We start from the raw sequence: 18810 nt of genomic DNA, 5'->3' as shown, positions 1-18810 counted from the left end.
AAATACATATTTATACTTAATATACATATTTAATTTACATATTTAAAATACATATCTATACTTTTAAATATTTAAATATTACATAAAAAGTATACCATACATACACGATAATATAATGTACATATATACAATATATTCTAATTCTACAGATATATGTTTTTCGAAATATAAATCGTATGAAAAAATGCTTTATGTATATAGGCAACATTTTTTCACATAATTTATATTCGAACAAATATCTACATAATTTAAATATATTGTACGTATATATTATGCTACAGTATATTTGATATATTTATTAATATAATATATGAATATTTAGAACTATGAATATATTTTTCAAAGTAATGAGTTCCTTTTAAGTAAATGTGTAATTTTTAATTATTTCAGGTAATTAAATCTGCATTAGCATATTTAAACATACTTCGAACATTAATTACATAAATAATAACACAATATCATAGTGAAATCATAGTCAAAAACAATACAATATAGACAATTTATTATAAAATAACAAATATAGAGATTTAATAAATTTATTATGTAATATTTTTCTATTTTGAATAAAGCACACATTTTTCGACGCGTCAAATTAAAAAAGTATAATCTTCTAAAGTAATATTTTCATTTATTGTTAATAAAAATTTACGTAAATTTTCAATATAAATTTTAATCCTCGAATAAATATGCGTAATTTTCTAAAGACTGATGAATTTTGTAACATAAAAATATATTATAATTATTCATGTAACTTATAATTACATTATATTACATATAATTTTAAAAAAGTAAAGTCTTTAATATTTAATATAAATATAAATAATTATATATTAAATATAATATTAGATATAAATACTTTTTTAAATTCGATTTTGTAGATTATTATAGATTATTATAGATTATTATTTTATAGATTATTAAATATATAGAAATATTTCATTTATCAAAGTAAATCACACACAAGCTTCACTATTCATAATTTGTTATCATATATTTTTTTCATCGAATATCATTACGTTGCATAATTATCGTTAATATATCACGTAATATCAAGAAATATTTTTGTCAACCTTTAGAAGTTTAATAGAGAAATTTATTTTACTGTACTTACTATGAGCATACGTACAGAATGAAAGACATAAAGTAGAAAATGGTCTGCTATTTACAAAAAAAATATGAAGCAGGAAACGAACCCCCACACACACATTACGCATTCCCCTTCAATCATGAATAATATTCTCAGAATTCTATTTGAAACTTCCTTATCTGTATCCCCTCAAGAAGACTGCACGCAACACGCAATGAAGTTCCAGAAAGTAGAACCTATTGAAGTCTCATTAATAATAAAATGACGAAGTAGGAAGGATCAATTGCGTTTATACACGGACGCATGAGTGTCCAGAAGTAGACGGAAAACGCACATGCGCGTGACCCATGATCAGTCCACTCAAGCTCAGCACACTGCGTGTGCCGTTACGATTTAGTCATTTACCATGTATAATCATTCAAAGTCTCTCGAATCTACTATGGACGGATGGAACTATAGCATCCAGCTGAACCGATGGTTCCTGAAACCAGTCGGCGCGTGGCCTCTGACACTTTGCGAGACCACGATGGAGAAGATCAGCTGCGTGATTTTGTCAATGATCAGCTGTTTCCTGATATGTTTTTTGCTCGTTCCGTGCACTCTCGGCACCATTCTTGTTGACAGCGATCTTGATATGAAAATCAGAATGATCGGTCCAATCAGTTTCTTCCTAATGGCCGTGGTAAAACAATATATTCTCATCGCCCGCAGCGAACGCATCACTGAATGCATTCGACACATTCGCGCAGACTGGGATAGAATCACACTGAATCGCGAGAAGGACCGACAGATCATGTTGGACAATGCCAAGTTTGGCAGATGGCTTTCTTTCGTCAGCGCAGCCTTCATGTATTCCGGTGGCTTCTTTTATACCACACTGATGCCACTCTGCGCGAAAAGAACGGAGATAATCGATAACGAGACAGTGAGATTATTGTCCTTCCCGATCTACCGCGGCCTCCTCGATCCACGGACCAGTCCGTCTTTTGAGATCGCTCAGTTCACGCAAACTCTAGCAGGTTACGCCATTTACACCCTCACTATCGGTGTCTGCAGTTTGGCTGCGGTATTCGTCATGCACGCTTGCGGTCAATTCCGGATTCTTATGCTAAAGCTGGAGAATCTTGCGGATGGAAAGGAAAGAAAGAGTGGAAAGACGCCTGAAGAAAGACTCAGCGACATTATACAATATCACATCAGAATATTAAGGTAACGTGCACATTAATTTCCGTATTAATATCTTGTAATCGCTATTTATACATGAAGAAAAATATATGCAAGCGCAAGAAGATTAATTATGTAGATAAACAAAAACTTCTCTACAAAATATCAGAATTCTCATTTAAATTAATATATAAAATTATATTTAAATTAATAATTATATTAATATATAAAATGTTAATATATATAATTATATTTATATTAATATGTAATTATATTAATATACAAAATGAATAAAAATTTTGATATAGAGAAATCTTTATTATTGATAATTTCAACTATTATGAACAATATTATTACAAATGAAATAAAAGAAAATATTTCAACTTTTCTCTATAGTTTTTATAGTTAATTAATAGGTAATTTACAGTTTTATAACTCGTACAGAGGAATTATTGAATGAGATTTTCTTCGTGGATGTAGTTGGATGTACGCTCAATATATGTTTCTTGGGATTCAATATGATGACGGTACGAAATATAATCGCGGAAAATGTTTTAGATACATAACGTAATATAAAACTAACAGTTTCTTGTTCATGACATTTTGATGTTAGTCTTTTAGGAATGGGAACATCGTGAAACTTTAGGAACGATGACATTCTGCTCGTTACTTATATCTTTCACGTTCAATATATTTATTATTTGTTATATTGGAGAACTCCTTGCCGAACAGGTACTTAAATACATCACACAAGCCTTGTAGTATAAAGAATTATTTGACATTTACAATTTCAATTAAAAGTGCAATTAATCTGGGAACTCGAAAAAAACTAATGTAAATTTAATTTTTCCGATTAATTCATCATTAATTCTTTCAAGTCAAAATATTTAATTATATTAAATTTATTAAATTTGATTTTTTATAAGAAGGAATCCAAACTTTTCATTAATCACAAAAATCTAATGTGATATAAATAATTGCGCTAATTGCGTAAGAATTATTTTCTATAAAAAGCATCAATCAAATTTTTTAACAGTGTACACAAATTGGCATAAAATCTTACATGATAAACTGGTATTATTTACCGAATAAAGGTGCGCTCGGTTTAATATTAGTAATGTCCATGTCCAATGCCACGCTTAAACTTACAGCAGGAAAATTTATGGAATTATCTTTGGCCAGTTTTTGCAGCGTAAGTAGATAACAATAGAACTATTTATCGCGTGCATAATATAAATAAAAGACAAGAAACATTTCAGATTATGAAAGCAGCCATGGCTTATCTAAATTTACTTCGTACTTTTTACGTCTAATAGGACATTATTGTTCCTAAAATATAGATTTAATACAAATTAAATATACGTTAGCATATCAATACTCGTCAACACATCATTTTAAGTAAATTATTATTTATACAAATATAAGTTGAAAATATATAAATAGAAATAAATTTAGGAAATTGATTAACAGGATTGAAGCTGTGAATTTAAAATTAATTAAGTTCACGATAAAATTATAGATTATACATAAATATAAAATATACGGTAATTCAACGCACATACTTATACTTTATCTGCGATACTTTCAATATTGCGTTACGCACTACGGAAATACTGGAAACGCATATATCCGCAAAACTATGTTAGAACTCGTCGTGAACTTCATATCCCTACGCACTTCCAGTCATCATCGAACCCTCGGACATGCAATGACCGAGAAAGGGGATAACCCCTCGCATACGCATGTAATCTTGTGACTTTGTTACACATGATAGGCATAAATCGCACATGCACGCGATCGCGGAATCATTATTCCCCGCGCTTGCGTTGCCTCGCGGACGTCGTGACGCCGCCGTCTGCGTGTTTCAGTCGGCGTTTACACCCTCAGGGACGACAGCATGCACGATCGATCCCGACTTCCGGATAAGATATACAATGTACATTACGAGGATGATATACGTTTTACTATGCAGCTATGTCGTTGGATCCTGAAGCCGATCGGCATCTGGCATTTCGCTTACGGCCGCTCGTCGCAATACGAGAAACTGCTTTCGATAACGCTAATCTTCGCATGCTTTTCCGTTTTGTGTCTCGTGCTTGTACCTTCCGCTCCACATACTCTACTTCGCGAGAAAGACATCAATATTAAGCTGAAGTTCATCGGTGCAGTTGCCTTCTGCCTAACTTCCGCAATAAAGTATTGCTTCCTGGGAATGCGCGGTTGGAAGATTGGAAGATGCATCGAGCATGTCGAGCACGACTGGCAGGTGATTCAATATCAGAACCATCGCAAAATAATGCTGAGGAACGCACTAGTGGGCCGCAGACTCACCACGTTGTGCGTGATCTTTCTTTACACCGGTGGAATGTCTTATCATACGATTATGCCGCTGTCATCCATGACGAAGACAAATGGCAGCTACACGAATAGACCGCTGGTTTATCCTGGCTACGATATTTACTTCGATTCTCAGGCAAGTCCTGCCTATGAGCTCGTCTTTCTCTTACATTGCCTATCTGCTGTGATCCAGTACAGTGTCACAACAGCGGCATGCAGTTTGGCAGCGGTTTTTGCGACGCACGCGTGCGGACAACTGCAGATATTAATGACGCTGTTGGACGATTTGGTCGACGGAAAAGAAAACAAGAACACCACCGTGGGCAAACGTCTGATTCTAATAACGAAGCATCATATGCGCGTACTAAGGTGAGATGAAAATGGGAAAAATTTCTAAATAATTTCGACGAGTGCTTCTAGATTTTCGGATAGATTCATGGCGCGTTTATAGATTTACGACCGACGTGGAGGAAATATTACATGAAATATGTTTGATGGAATTGGTGGCTGCAACTTTGATTATATGTTTACTTGAGTACTATTTCATGACGGTAAGAATAATGTAATAACTGTAGTAATGTGTTAAATGATAGTCACACAGTTTTTCTCATCATTCATGTAGTTTCTTATATTCAAAATCATAATAATATCATAATAATAATGAATTATAATGATAAAAATATTTTTCTCTTTTATATTGATAAATAATAAATATGTAGTTGTACATTTGCCTTCTCAGGAATGGGAAAATAATAATGCTGTGGCAATCCTCACATACTTTATTCTACTGATAGCTTTACCGTTCAATTTTCTAATATTTTGTTATATTGGAGAGCTCATTGTGGAAGAGGTATCTCTCTTTATCTTTCTCCTTTATATATAATAATATTATTAACAATAAGAATTATTATCTTTTTACTTTAATCATATCTTATTTGCAAAAAAGGAGCAATAATCATGACACAACTTTAGCATTATTACAATCATACTACAAATGTTAAACAAAATTTTGCATATTAAAATGAATAATATATTAGTATTTATATGATGTGTAGAATAATAATGTACATACATTTTATTAGTATAGCAAAATTGCTTCAGCCGCATATGAAGTTAATTGGTACGACTTGTCTGGCCATAAAGCTCTCGATCTCATATTGATTATTACAATGTCTCATTATCCGCCCAAGTTTACGGCTGGCAAGTTCTGCGATTTATCCCTGAATACTTTTAGCACTGTAAGTCTCATAGAGGATTTATTTATACTTCAATTTATTATTAATATATTTTAATAATTATTATAATTTATTTCTATTCATATTTTTTATAGAAAGATTATATTCGGGATATTAGAAAATATACTTTACATTTTTACTTATTTTTATTACATTAATAGTTTCATGTATCTCTAAAGCTCATACTGCTTTCAGGTTCTTAAAACATCTGTGGTATACTTTAATTTGCTTCGAACAGTTACACAGTAAAATATTTTTATCTTTTTTTATTAGTTAATAGTTTAATACCATTAAACTATCATTAATTCAATTGCAAAAATTTGTTATAAATATTTTTTCTCCCAACAAATATTAGAAATTGATAAAACACTAATATGATGTACATCTCTCTCACATCAATCGTTATCTATTTGATCAATTATAAAATATTTAAAATATTAATATTAAATAAAATTATAATATTACCATATACATATAATCAAATGTATATATAGAAAAAATATTATATTTAAAAGTTAATATATTATATATTATATATATATATAAAATATTAGAAAACATATACATTGCACACACAATTGTATCCTAATAAAAACAAATACATTAATTATATGTAATGATTGCATACGTAACATTTCAGAAATCGCGAAAACGGGTGATTTACAACGATAAATTGCGTACTTGAAAAAGATTGACATTATGGATTACATGCGTGCAACTATGTTAGAACTTGTCATGAACTTCACATCTCTTTGCACCCACACATTACAACACCCTCAGACGAGCGTAGAAAAGTCAATCGTCTACGTATGTATGGTTTACCACATATGACAGACATGAAACGCACGCGGAATCATTATTCCCCGCGCTTGCGTCGCGTTGCGAACATCGGGACGCCGCCGTATGCGAGTTTCAGTCTTCGTTGCACCTTGCGAGCGGTAACATGCGCGATCGATCCCAACTTCCAGAACCCATAATCGAGCACAATGTACACTATGAGCACGACATACGTTACACCATGCAGTTGTGCCGATGGGTCTTGAAACCGATCGGTATCTGGCACCTCATCTATGGTCATGCGTCGCGAAATGAGAAGCTCATCTCCCTAGCACTGATAGTCACGTGCTTCTCCGCTCTGTGCTTCGTCCTGATACCTTCCGGACTGCACACTTTGTTCTACGAGAAAGACATCAACATCAAAGTCAAGCTCTTCGGTCCGGTCGGTTTCTGTCTGACTTCCACGATCAAGTATTGCTATCTCGGTGCGCGCGGCGCCGCATTCGGAAAATGCATTCGGCATGTCGAGAACGACTGGTGGGTCATTCAATATCAAGATCATCGAAAAATGATGCTGAAGAATGCGCTGGTTGGCCGCAGACTTACCATGTTATGCGCAATCTTTCTTTATATCGGTGGATTGTCCTATCATACAATCTTACCGTTATCTTCTAGGCAAGTCAGTGAGAATGTCACGCACAGACCGCTCACCTATCCTGGCTACAACCTCTTCTTCGATCCTGAAGCCAGTCCAGTTTACGAGATCGTGTTTTGTATCCACTGTCTGTTTGCGCTAATTACGTATAACATCACGACAGCAGCATGCAGTTTAGCAGCGATCTTTGTGACGCACGTGTGCGGACAACTACAAATATTAATAACGCTGTTGGACGATCTGGTCGAAGGGAAAAGGAACAATAATACTACTGTGGAGCAACGTCTAGGAAACCTAACGAGACATCATGTGCGAATACTGAAGTGAGTAAAAAATATGAAAATTATCTAAATAAATAAGAGAGCATAATTATCTAAATAAATAAGTTTCGCGGATAAATACGATGGTGATACACTTCCAGATTTTCTGACAATGTAGAAAAAGTGCTACGCGAAATATGTTTAATGGAATTAGTGGCTTCCACTTTGATTATATGCTTACTCGAATATTATTGCTTAACGGTAAAGGGTAATCACGATAATATAATAGCTTTTTTAAAGTTGCACAAATTCTTAGTTTGAAACTCACTGAATAAGTTTTATCGAATTTTGTAGTAATCATACGTTTTTTTGCCTTCTCAGGAATGGGAGAATAGTGACGCTACAGCCATTTTAACCTATTTTATTCTATTGATTTCCTTTACATTTAATATTCTAATATTTTGTTATATCGGTGAACTCCTCGTGCAACAGGTAAATCTTTATATTCATAAGACAATATATATGGGACAATTTTTCACGGATTATTTTTAAATATACTGTGTGCGTCTAATTTAAGAAATTGTTAATAAAATAAAAAATTAAAAAATCTTAATTTCGTTATTGCTACATATTTTTGAAACAAATTTTAAAAATATATATTTTGCCTATTTATTTTATTTTAATTCATTTTAGTTATTGAATTCTTGTGCAAAAATAATACCATTGATAATTATATACATATATAATTAAATACAAATACAATTTAAAAATCAATAATACATAATATCTGTGATGGCATTTTAATATAGTTTACACATTATAGATATTTGAGTAATATAGCCATATAAATATATTCATATTAATCTCTTTGCATTTACATCAGTATAGCAAAATTGGTTCAGCTGTCTATAACATCAATTGGTATAATTTACCTGGAAATAAAGCTCTTGGTCTCGTATTGATTATCATGATGTCTCATTATCCACCTAAACTTACAGCTGGCAAATTTTTTGATTTATCTATTTACACATTTGGTGTCGTAAGTTCTTTGCTAAAATTAATGTTTTATTGAAATTATGTCAAACACAATTATTAATTTATTTTTATATATTCTTTTCTCTCTTAAAAACAAGATACATATTGCATACTTTTATAATTCACAGTCACATTTTATATTATTTCGTTATATTATAAAATAATATAGGTCACAAAGTCACATTATATTTATTATATTAAAACTTTTGTTACTCTTTCAGGTACTTAAAACATCCGTGGTGTATTTAAATTTGCTTCGGACAGTTACGCAATAAAAAATTTTAATATTTTTTATTGTAGAGTTCCTATATAATATTATAGTAAGAATTTGTTATAAAAATATATTTTTTGTTCCGAACAGATATACATCTTAAACATTTATAATAAATATATTTGATTAATCTAAAATATTAATAAATAAATTATATTATTATAATTATTATAATACTACTATTATAATCAAATGTGCAGCAAGAAATATATAATATATCTAAAATAATTTATATTACATTATACATAATATAAATAAAAATTAATAAATATCACATTTCTATTCATTCTTTTGAAATATAAATCATATAAAGTGCATAATTAAATCGTATGTAATGATTGTGTATAATATATATTTTAGAAATCGTGAAATTGCATTCTATAAATTTTAAGTGCTTGAAACTGAAATTACGTAATATGTACGTGCAACTACATCAAAACTGGTCATGAATTTCGATCCATTCGAGCTCGTATATTATGTAGAACGAATTATTAAATAAATATTTAAATAACTGTGGGAAAATCAATTGCTTGCCGATATATAGTTGATTACATATGATAAATATGATACGCACGCGGTCTTGATCATTAGCCTCGCGCTTGCGTTACATCAGACAGTCATCGTATCTATATTCTAGTCTTCGTCGTTTTTCACAGGCGACAGCAGACGCACAAAATTTCGACCTCGATTTCTAAAATCGACGTTCAAAATGCACAATACATTACAAAAACGAGATACAATAGATTTTCAAAACCGATCGGTATCAGCCACCTCATCTGCAACATAAGACAAGTAGTACAAGTATTAAAATGAGTAGAAAATGCAAAGATTGTATAGATAAATCTTATGACGCATTTTTAGATTTATAAATAAACACGTGATACACATTTCCAAATTTTCGATCAATGTGAAGAAAGTTCTACGCGAAATTTGCTTAATAGAATTGATCACTTCCACTTTGATTATATGTTTATTTGAGTATTGTTTAACGGTAAAAGGAATATCATTGTCATATCTCAATGTAACAATAATATTAATAATTTTTCTTAAAATTTTGCATAAATTCTTGAATTGTACCATTGAACTTTTCAAATTTTGTGGTAGTTATGTTATTCTCTTAGGAATGGCAGAATAATGATGGTATGGCTTTTGACCTATTTCATTTTATTGATTTTCTTTAATATTCTGATATCGACTAATAGTCTAATTCGATTTTGATATCCTATTTGACTTGCAATTAATGCCAGTTTACGTATTCTTTTTTGCCTACAATGCCGGCGTAGCCATGTTTAACTATCACTATACCGATTTGCTGCTTAGCGGTCATGTGTGTGATCCACTGCGGTCAGGAATTGTATTAATTCGCGTGGAAAAATCTTAGAGAAAAACTAAAAAAGAATGCAGAAAGTTTCAGTAATATATTGCTATTGTTCAATATTACGCATTGAAGTAAGTACTCTCTGACTTGCTACCTGTTGCATCTTTAGAAGAGAATTGTCTACATATTTCAATAATAGTATTTATATGAAAAAATACATAAAAATACACATTTAAATAAGTCTACATTTTATTTAAAAAATTATGCACTTAAAAATTTCTCAAGAATATTTTTAATTCAAAAAAGATTACATTTATCTCAATGTTAAATTTACTAAAAATTATAGAAATTAAAATCTTGTAGATTTTCAGCCAACATCAAAGACACTTTACGCGAGATATATCTTATCGAGATATGTCTTATCGAGTCGAAAACGACATTAATAATGTGCTTGATAAAATATTCTCTAGATGATAATTTTTACATTCCAAAAAGTTACATTACAAAAGTAATGCCAAGATTTTTAGTACTATCTCCTCAATATTCTCTAATAACGTATGAATGTCAATATGCATCATATTCACTGAAATGGAACAATAGCGATCGTATAATAATTTTCACATACTTTTTTCTATTTATTTTATTCGTCTTTAACATTTTTATATACTGTCACATTGGTGAACTATTATATATATGTATAATTGGAACAGATGTTTATATTTACGTTTAATATCAAATTAAATTAATTAGGGTAATTTCATAGAATTTAATTTTAATGTTGATTCTATTATATTTCTATATATATTTGAATAATATCTAAATATACATACAATCCATATGTAATTTTCATATGTAAATAAAATTAAGTGTAATAAAATCGGATATAATTTACAAGACATACAATACAAGATCGAGTGATATAATTTATTGGATAAAATTGTACTTGATATTATGTTATCACTATGTCTCACTATCCGACACAAATTACCTCTAGAAGATTAATAAGTCTTTCCTTTACTAATTTAAGTGTAATTCATATTAAAACAAAATCTGAAAAATGAATGATTAAATTTGAGCAAATAAAACTTACAATCATATTAACAAATATACATATTTCGATATAATAATATTTTTAATATCACATTTTATAGGTTCTAAATACCTCGATCGCATATTTGAATTTCCTTCGAACTGCCATTTCATAAATGCAAAATAATATTAGTAGTATCGATCATTTTTGGAGAAAAATCTGTACGATAAATAAAATTTTTTTCAGAAAAAATATGTTAAATAAATAATTTAATGCACAAAAGTAAAATGTATAATAAATTTATATACATTTTAAAATTCACAAAAAGATGCTAAAAATGATGAGAACGTTTCACTTTTACCTATCTGTAAAAACACATAAAAGAAATGCAATATACGTATTAATGACAATATATATTTAATTATATTTTCCAACAAAACATTATAAAATCCAATTTTTTTAAATAATTTACTTATTATTATTACTATTAATTTACTTATTATATATAAGAGATAATTGGTTTTTTCTTCTACAAATTTTACTCTGCTTCTTATATTTTATCATTGTTTAATCTAAAATAAAAATTTAGTAAAAATACTGTAAAATGCTGTAAAAGATCCTTCTTGCAAATGATAATACGATACAATTACTATTCTCGATAAAATTGATTTTCGAAAGAAGCACATACATGCTTCCTTCTATCTATACTTTATCGAAAATATCTATCACGATTATACGTCTTATTAATGCAATTTCTAATGCCATTTTATTTTATATTACAGCAAATTTTATCTTTTACACGAGTTGAAATACTAAGTTGCATATTCTTAACAAAAATATCAAATATACAATAGAAATGAATTTTTTAGCAAGTTATCTTACAAATAACACAATAAATGCTTTAACATTCGAGATCACACAATGTTAATCGCGTACAATCAGACAGACTGTTCATAACTAAAAGAATGTATTACCAAGTGAGCGTAAGCGCATGTCCGGTGACCTTGTAATCAATGCTGCGCGTCTGACTCGTGTAGTCTTCATCAAGCATTGTCATCGCGAACATGCCGAATGCACAAGACGAGCGCGACTCGAGCTATAGGGAAGACATTCGGCATGTTTTTAAGTTGAACAACTGGATTTTAGGCTCAATCGGCATCTGGCCAGTCGCGATTCGCGGTATTGGACGACACGCGTCCAAAATTGCGATCGCGCTCTGCAATTTCGCGCTTAGTTTTGCGTTAGTACCATGTGCTTTGTATATCATCTACGATGAAAAAGACATCGTCATAAGATTGAAGATAGGCGGCCTTCTGCTTTTTTGTCTCATCTCAATGATAAAGTATTGCATTCTCGCAATACGTCGCCCTAAGATACTACGCTGCATCGAATACGTGAAAAGCGACTGGTGGCAGGTTGGTGTTATCGTTAATATTATGTCAAATAAATACTATGTCAATATGGAGAATTTATAAAGACAAATTAAAAACAGAGTTCACGCGTGAATTTATAATTAGCATCCATGTGATTAAATAATTATATCTATCGAATACATACATGATACTTATGGTTAATTAAAAAGTGGTTAATTAATAAAAAATAGAAACGGAATGTGCAATTATTATAATTAAATCATTTTTCTATGTACAATAAGGGTAGTCATTCGGTTTACAGAAAAAAATGGCAATTACTACATTATTAAATTCGTAAATAATATTTCTTTATATAATGATAAAAAATATTATTAGCAATCTTATGATAGGTGACATTTAGATCTGATCGCGAAGTGATGCTGAAGTACGCTGCCATAGGTCGCAATTTAACGATTATCGGAGCATCATTCATGTATACCGCTGGTATCATTTATTACATGATCTTGATTCCATTTTTTTCCGACAACAAAGTCAATAATCAAACTGTCAGACCGCTAGTGTATCCAATTTATAGTAAATTTCGTCAATCTCAAATTACCCCGGTATATGAAATTGTGTACGTAGCTCATTGCATGTGCGGATATACGATATACTCGATAACAGCTGGTGCGTGCGGACTTGCCGCCTTATTCGCCACTCACGCATGCGGTCAAATCGAAATGATCGTATCACGATTAGAAGATCTCCTAGATGGTACAAGATTTAAGGAAAGTTCGGAAATTCATCAACGAATCGCTGCCATCGTGAAGGATCATGTTCGAGTAATAAGGTAAGAACTTGAAGTAACAGTATTTAATAATATTCGTAATAATTCAATAATGTAAAAAAAATTGTACATAAAAAAAGTTCATAATATACAGCTTAAATTATAAATTTTAGAAAAAATAATATTTATATGGTGTGTGCGTGCGTATGCGTGTGTGCATGTTTGAAAATATGTAATTAAAAACAAATTAAACATTAAACTAGCAATTCTCATATACAGCACTTCATAATAAATTATAAATATAATCAATTTCAAGCGAAAAAATTAGTTCTGATAATGAAATGAAAAGGTCATCATTATTGCAAAATACTTTGCTTAATTTTTATCAATTTATATAGTGTAATAGATGTATCACTTTATAGTCTAATAGATATAGATAAAATGAGAAATACGCAACAGGTGGCTTCAAGAATACGTTAAACAGTTCATGTCAAACAATGCATGGACTATAAGCATGTGATATTATATATCGCGTGCGAATCGTTATATATACTACGTACTTATACTATATACCAGTTGAAAGAAAAAGAAAGAGAGAGAAAAAGAAACAATAGAGTCATATTGAAGTAAGAATAATTGAAGCAATGCATCTATATTCTTCATATAAACTAGAGTAAATTATTCCAGATTTGCGATTGTTGTCGAAGAAGTTTTACAAGAAGTATGTTTAGTAGAGTTCACTAGTTCTATATGCACAATATGTCTGCTCGAATACTACTGTATAGTGGTGCGCTAATGTGTACATAAAAAAATAACTAATAATAAAAAATCCATGTAAAATTATAATTCCTATCTACAATTTAATAGGATTGGCAACAAGATAATAAACTTAGTTTAGCAAATTATTTTCTGCTCTTTGTTTCCTTCTGTTTCAATATATACATATTATGCTATATCGGTGAACTTCTCATGGAAAAGGTACATCTTTATGATCTTCAATTATGCAACTTAATCTTAACTGCATATTGAATAATGGTTCGCAATTAATATTGCAGAGCAGTCAAATTGGATATATGTGTTATATGATTAATTGGTACCAATTATCGCCAAAATCAGCTCGCAGTCTTATATTGATAATTGCCATGGCAAGCCATCCTATAAAAATTAGTGCTGGAAGAATGGTAGATTTATCATTATCAACTTTTGGAAATGTATGTGTAAGGCATTATATATAAATAACATTTACACATTTTAATATACATATATATGTATATATATATATATATATATATATATATATATATATATGCATATATATGTATCAAAAATACATATATATATATCAAAATTATTAAATATTATTATAAAAATTATTGTTTAATTATTATGCAGCGGCAATATAAAAAAAAATCTGTAATATTAATTTATTTTCCATCCAATTGTTTTACTTTAAATTTAAAGAGTAATTTTAGATTCCAAACTAGAATTATATATATATATATATATATATATATATATATATATATATATATATATATATATATATATATATATATATATATATATATATATATAGTAAAACAATTGGATGGAAAATAAATTAATATTACAGATTTTTTTTTATATTGCCGCTGCATAATAATTAAACAATAATTTTTATAATAATATTTAATAATTTTGATATTCGCATACAAGAAGACTAAATTTTGACTGAAAAAAAGAATGACATTATATAAAAATTATTATATAAAAGTATAATTTTTCTAGGTATTAAAAACTAGCGTGGCATATTTGAGCTTCCTTCGGACGTTAGTAATGTGATTTAGATATTGTATGATCGAAATAAGTGACATATATATAAGAAATATATAGAAATTATATATATGTGACATATATAAAATTTTATTTATAAGATTATTTTAAATTTCACAACTTATTCATTCACACAATGTAGAATTTAGTACATTTTATACTTTTAAAACTATTTTAAGAAGATATCCAAAAATTATTTATATTTTTAGTTTTATTAATTTACTTTCTCTTTTTATTAATCGTTAAATTATATCTATTCGTGTAAAAATAAAACTTTGATTTTCTACTTCTTACAAAACTTTTCTAGACAAGTAATTTAATTTTCATATTTCAATAAAACAAAGGATGTTAAACTACAAACTTTATCACAATTTCCAAATTTTATATCAAAATATCTTCTTATTTTATTTCTTAAATAAACAATTATAAATAACAAATATATTGTAGAAACTAAAACAAAACGATGAATATCTATATAAAAATGTATTTTTCATATTCAATATATAAAAAAAATATCTAGATATATACAATATATAGAATAATAACATATTATTTTAATGTTATAATAACATATTATTTTTGATGTTCATATATCCATTTTCCTTGCCTAATTAATTGTTGTCATTGAATAATACCTGCATCAAATAAATAATTTTAATAATATATTCTTTCTATTTTTTATATAAAGAATGCAAACATGTAATATAATCTTGACCTTTAAAATAAAACTACAAAATATTAAGACAAACTATATAATTTTTCTATTTTTTTCTATAGATTTATTAATTTCATTTCTTAAACAATTAAATTTACATAAATCTGTGCGAAACAATGGAATTGTTTGATCCATTTATATAATTGCAAAAGCAAAACACACCATGCATGATCATTTTGATTCATAGTAAGCACACAATCTGTCGAACTATCAACAGGCTAACTTTTCTACTATATGAGCGCAAGTGCATATCCGATAGACTTGCAATCAATGCAGCGCATCCGCGTCGTTTAGTCTTTAGAGGAATTTGTTCACGCGAACATGCCAAGTGCAAAAGACGAACACGACTCCAGCTATCGGCGAGACATTCGGAGTGTTTTCAAATTAAACAATTGGATTTTAGGCTCGATCGGCATCTGGCCAGTCACAATTCGCGGTATCAGACGACACGTGTATAAGATTGCAATTGCGATTTGCAATCTCACATTTAGTTTTGCGTTAGTGCCGTGCGCTTTGCATATCATCTACGATGAAAAAGACATCGTCATAAGATTGAAGATAGGCGGCCTTCTGCTTTTTTGTCTCATCTCAATGATAAAGTATTGCATTCTCGCGATACGTCATCCTAAAATACTTCGCATCGAATACATGAAAAGCGATTGGTGGCAGGTTAGTGTTGTCGTTAACATAAAATATGATACGCAGAATTAAAATGATGTATTAAGAATAAGATTTGAATTCACGTGTAAATTCATAATTAGCAAGCATATAATTAAATAGTGACATTTTCCAAATACATGATGATTATTGGTAATTAAAAAGTGCATTTTCACTTTGTGTAATTACACTAATAATTATTAAATTAATAATATGAAATAATATGAAATAATAAATACAAAATGTGTTTAATTAAATTCTTTCCATATACATTAAAGCTGGACATAGTTTACAAAGAGAGAAATAGTTACTAAATAGTTACTACATAGCAAAATTCATAAATAATAATTTCTTATCTAATAATAAAAAAATTATTGGTAATATTGTGACAGGTGACGTTCAAATCTGATCACGAAGTGATGCTGAGTACGCTGCCATTAGTCGCAATCTAACAATTATCGGAGCATCATTTATGTATACCGCCGGTATCATTTATTACTTGATCGTGGTTCCATTCTTTTTCGAGCACAAAGTCAACAATCAAACTGTCAGACCGCTAGTGTTTCCGATTTATAGTAAATTTCACCAATTGCAAATTAGCCCAATATATGAAATTGTGTATATAGCTCATTGCATGTGCGGATATATGATATATTCGGTGACAGCTGGTGCGTGCGGACTTGCCGCTTTATTTGCCACTCATGCATGTGGTCAGATTGAAATGATCGTATCACGATTAGAAGATCTCGTAAATGGTACAAGATGCAAACAAAGCCCAAAAATCCACCAACGAATCGCTGCCATTGTTAAGGATCATGTTCGTATAGTAAAGTAAGTATTTGATATAAAAGCTTAATAATATTCGTAATAATTTAATAAAAATATTAATAAAAAACTGTAAAAATATAAAACAAAAAAATTGATAATTTATAGTTTAAATTATGAATCTCATAAAAAATAATATTTATGTTTGTGTATTTGAAAGTATCTAAGAACAAACTAACAATTCTCATGCAGCACTCTGTAACAAATCGTCATAAATATAGTCAATTTAAAAAAGATAATTTTTTTCTGCTAACGAAATAAAAAGGCTATTATTGCAAAACATTTTGTTTATATAATTTGCTTAATTTTTATCACTTTACAGTATAATAGATATTACAAAGTGATAAGTGTGCAACAGGTGATCTCAAGAATCCTTTAATATTTTAAGCAGTTCTGTTCCATATCAGATAATGCACAGACTATAAGCATGCGACATTGCATATATCGTATGTGTATGGTTATATATATACTACGAATTTATATGGAACGGTTGAAAGAGAGACAGAGAAAAAATACATAGAATTATGTTATAGTAAGAATAATTGACAAACAATGCATTTATTTTCTTCACATAAACTCAAGTAAATTATTTCAGGTTTACAACTGTTGTGGAAGAAGTTTTACAAGAAGTATACTTAGTAGAGTTCATTAGTTCGATATGCACGATATGCCTGCTCGAATACGCCTGCATAGTGGTGCGCTAATGTGTATGTAGAAAAAATAATAACTAATAATATATAAAAAAATTCACATAAAGTTATATTTCATACTTAAACTTTAATAGGATTGACAACAAGATAATAAATTTGGTTTAGCAACTTACTCTCTATTCCTTGTTTCTTTTTGTTTTAATCTCTACATACATATTATGCTACATCGGTGAGCTTTTTATGGAAAAGGTATATTTTTATTCTCTAATTATGAAATTTGACCGTATTTTGACCGTATTTTGAATAGATATTTGCGATTAACATTACAGAGCAGTCATATTGGATATATATGCTATATGATTAATTGGTACCAATTATCGCCAAAATCAACTCGCAGTCTTATTCTGATAATCGCTATAAGAAGCCATCCCATAAAAATTAGTGCTGGTGGAATGGTAGATTTATCATTATTAACTTTTGGAAGTGTACGTGTGAGGCATTATGAGATATCATTTATATATTAATTCTAGTTTTAAATCTGAAATTATATACACTTTTAAATTTGAAATAAAATAATTATATGAAAATAACTTAATATTCTAGATTTTTTTTTATAATTCGCCTTTGCATAATAATCTAACAATGTTTTTTTTCATATTGGACAATTTTGATATTTGAATAAAATTACAAAAAATTAAATTACAACTGAAAAAAGAATCATATTATTTTATAAAAATATTATTGTTCTAGGTATTAAAAACTAGCGTGGCATATCTCAGCTTTCTGCAGATGTTAATGATGTAAATATTATATAATCAAATTATGTGACATATATGAGAAATT

At 29.3% G+C, this 18810-nt stretch overlaps 4 protein-coding genes and 1 pseudogene across 6 annotated transcripts; all 5 read left to right on the top strand.

The window, feature by feature from the left end:
• The first annotated feature begins 1151 nt into the window (after window positions 1-1151).
• LOC145962525 (odorant receptor 10-like) lies at window positions 1152-3629 on the top strand. The gene is made up of 5 exons (XM_083083653.1): window positions 1152-2296; window positions 2679-2778; window positions 2873-2983; window positions 3288-3443; window positions 3511-3629. The coding sequence occupies exons 1-5, from the start codon at window positions 1494-1496 to the stop codon at window positions 3562-3564; spliced, it is 1224 nt and encodes a 407-aa protein (XP_082939779.1). The 5' UTR covers window positions 1152-1493; the 3' UTR covers window positions 3565-3629.
• Window positions 3630-3979: 350 nt separating this feature from the next.
• Window positions 3980-6072, top strand: LOC145962569 (odorant receptor 4-like). Its single transcript, XM_083083761.1, has 5 exons — window positions 3980-4957; window positions 5040-5139; window positions 5328-5438; window positions 5671-5826; window positions 6019-6072. The coding sequence occupies exons 1-5, from the start codon at window positions 4149-4151 to the stop codon at window positions 6070-6072; spliced, it is 1230 nt and encodes a 409-aa protein (XP_082939887.1). The 5' UTR covers window positions 3980-4148.
• A 322-nt stretch (window positions 6073-6394) lies between these two features.
• Window positions 6395-9014, top strand: LOC145962510 (odorant receptor 4-like). Of its 3 annotated transcripts, XM_083083631.1 has the most exons (6): window positions 6395-7137; window positions 7276-7578; window positions 7677-7776; window positions 7897-8007; window positions 8399-8554; window positions 8772-9014. In XM_083083631.1, exons 1-6 carry the CDS (start codon window positions 6767-6769, stop codon window positions 8823-8825), a joined length of 1095 nt encoding a protein of 364 aa, XP_082939757.1. In that variant the 5' UTR covers window positions 6395-6766; the 3' UTR covers window positions 8826-9014. The 3 variants fall into 3 exon arrangements, with proteins under 3 accessions (XP_082939757.1, XP_082939750.1, XP_082939767.1); XM_083083624.1 differs by having other exon boundaries at window positions 6395-7578; XM_083083641.1 differs by lacking the exon at window positions 8399-8554 and having other exon boundaries at window positions 6395-7578.
• A 3168-nt stretch (window positions 9015-12182) lies between these two features.
• LOC145962551 (odorant receptor 10-like) lies at window positions 12183-15160 on the top strand. Its single transcript, XM_083083722.1, is given in 6 exon segments — window positions 12183-12584; window positions 12932-13371; window positions 13996-14095; window positions 14176-14286; window positions 14364-14519; window positions 15076-15160. Coding segments are annotated over 6 exon segments (1263 nt in total). The 3' UTR covers window positions 15130-15160.
• An 897-nt stretch (window positions 15161-16057) lies between these two features.
• LOC145962641 (odorant receptor 43a-like) lies at window positions 16058-18771 on the top strand (annotated as a pseudogene).
• The last annotated feature ends 39 nt before the right edge of the window (window positions 18772-18810 follow it).

The sequence above is a fragment of the Camponotus vicinus genome, unplaced genomic scaffold, assembly GCF_025532165.1.
Source record: "Camponotus vicinus isolate PSW18456_S1 unplaced genomic scaffold, iyCamVici1.0 SCAF_1, whole genome shotgun sequence".
Classification (NCBI taxonomy): domain Eukaryota; kingdom Metazoa; phylum Arthropoda; class Insecta; order Hymenoptera; family Formicidae; genus Camponotus; species Camponotus vicinus.
This window is presented reverse-complemented; position numbering and strand designations above follow the sequence as displayed.

Excerpts from the sequence above, each read along its gene's own strand:
- LOC145962525 (XM_083083653.1), top strand. The coding sequence starts at position 1,494 with ATGTATAATCATTCAAAGTCTCTCGAATCTACTATGGACGGATGGAAC. Across the intron at positions 2,297-2,678 it reads TATCACATCAGAATATTAAG|TTTTATAACTCGTACAGAGG; the intron begins GTAACGTGCACA and ends GGTAATTTACAG. Across the intron at positions 3,444-3,510 it reads CTTTGGCCAGTTTTTGCAGC|ATTATGAAAGCAGCCATGGC; the intron begins GTAAGTAGATAA and ends GAAACATTTCAG.
- LOC145962510 (XM_083083624.1), top strand. The coding sequence starts at position 6,767 with ATGCGCGATCGATCCCAACTTCCAGAACCCATAATCGAGCACAATGTA. Across the intron at positions 7,579-7,676 it reads CATCATGTGCGAATACTGAA|ATTTTCTGACAATGTAGAAA; the intron begins GTGAGTAAAAAA and ends ATACACTTCCAG. Across the intron at positions 8,555-8,771 it reads CTATTTACACATTTGGTGTC|GTACTTAAAACATCCGTGGT; the intron begins GTAAGTTCTTTG and ends TTACTCTTTCAG.
- LOC145962569 (XM_083083761.1), top strand. The coding sequence starts at position 4,149 with ATGCACGATCGATCCCGACTTCCGGATAAGATATACAATGTACATTAC. Across the intron at positions 5,140-5,327 it reads TTGAGTACTATTTCATGACG|GAATGGGAAAATAATAATGC; the intron begins GTAAGAATAATG and ends TTGCCTTCTCAG. Across the intron at positions 5,827-6,018 it reads CCCTGAATACTTTTAGCACT|GTTCTTAAAACATCTGTGGT; the intron begins GTAAGTCTCATA and ends TACTGCTTTCAG.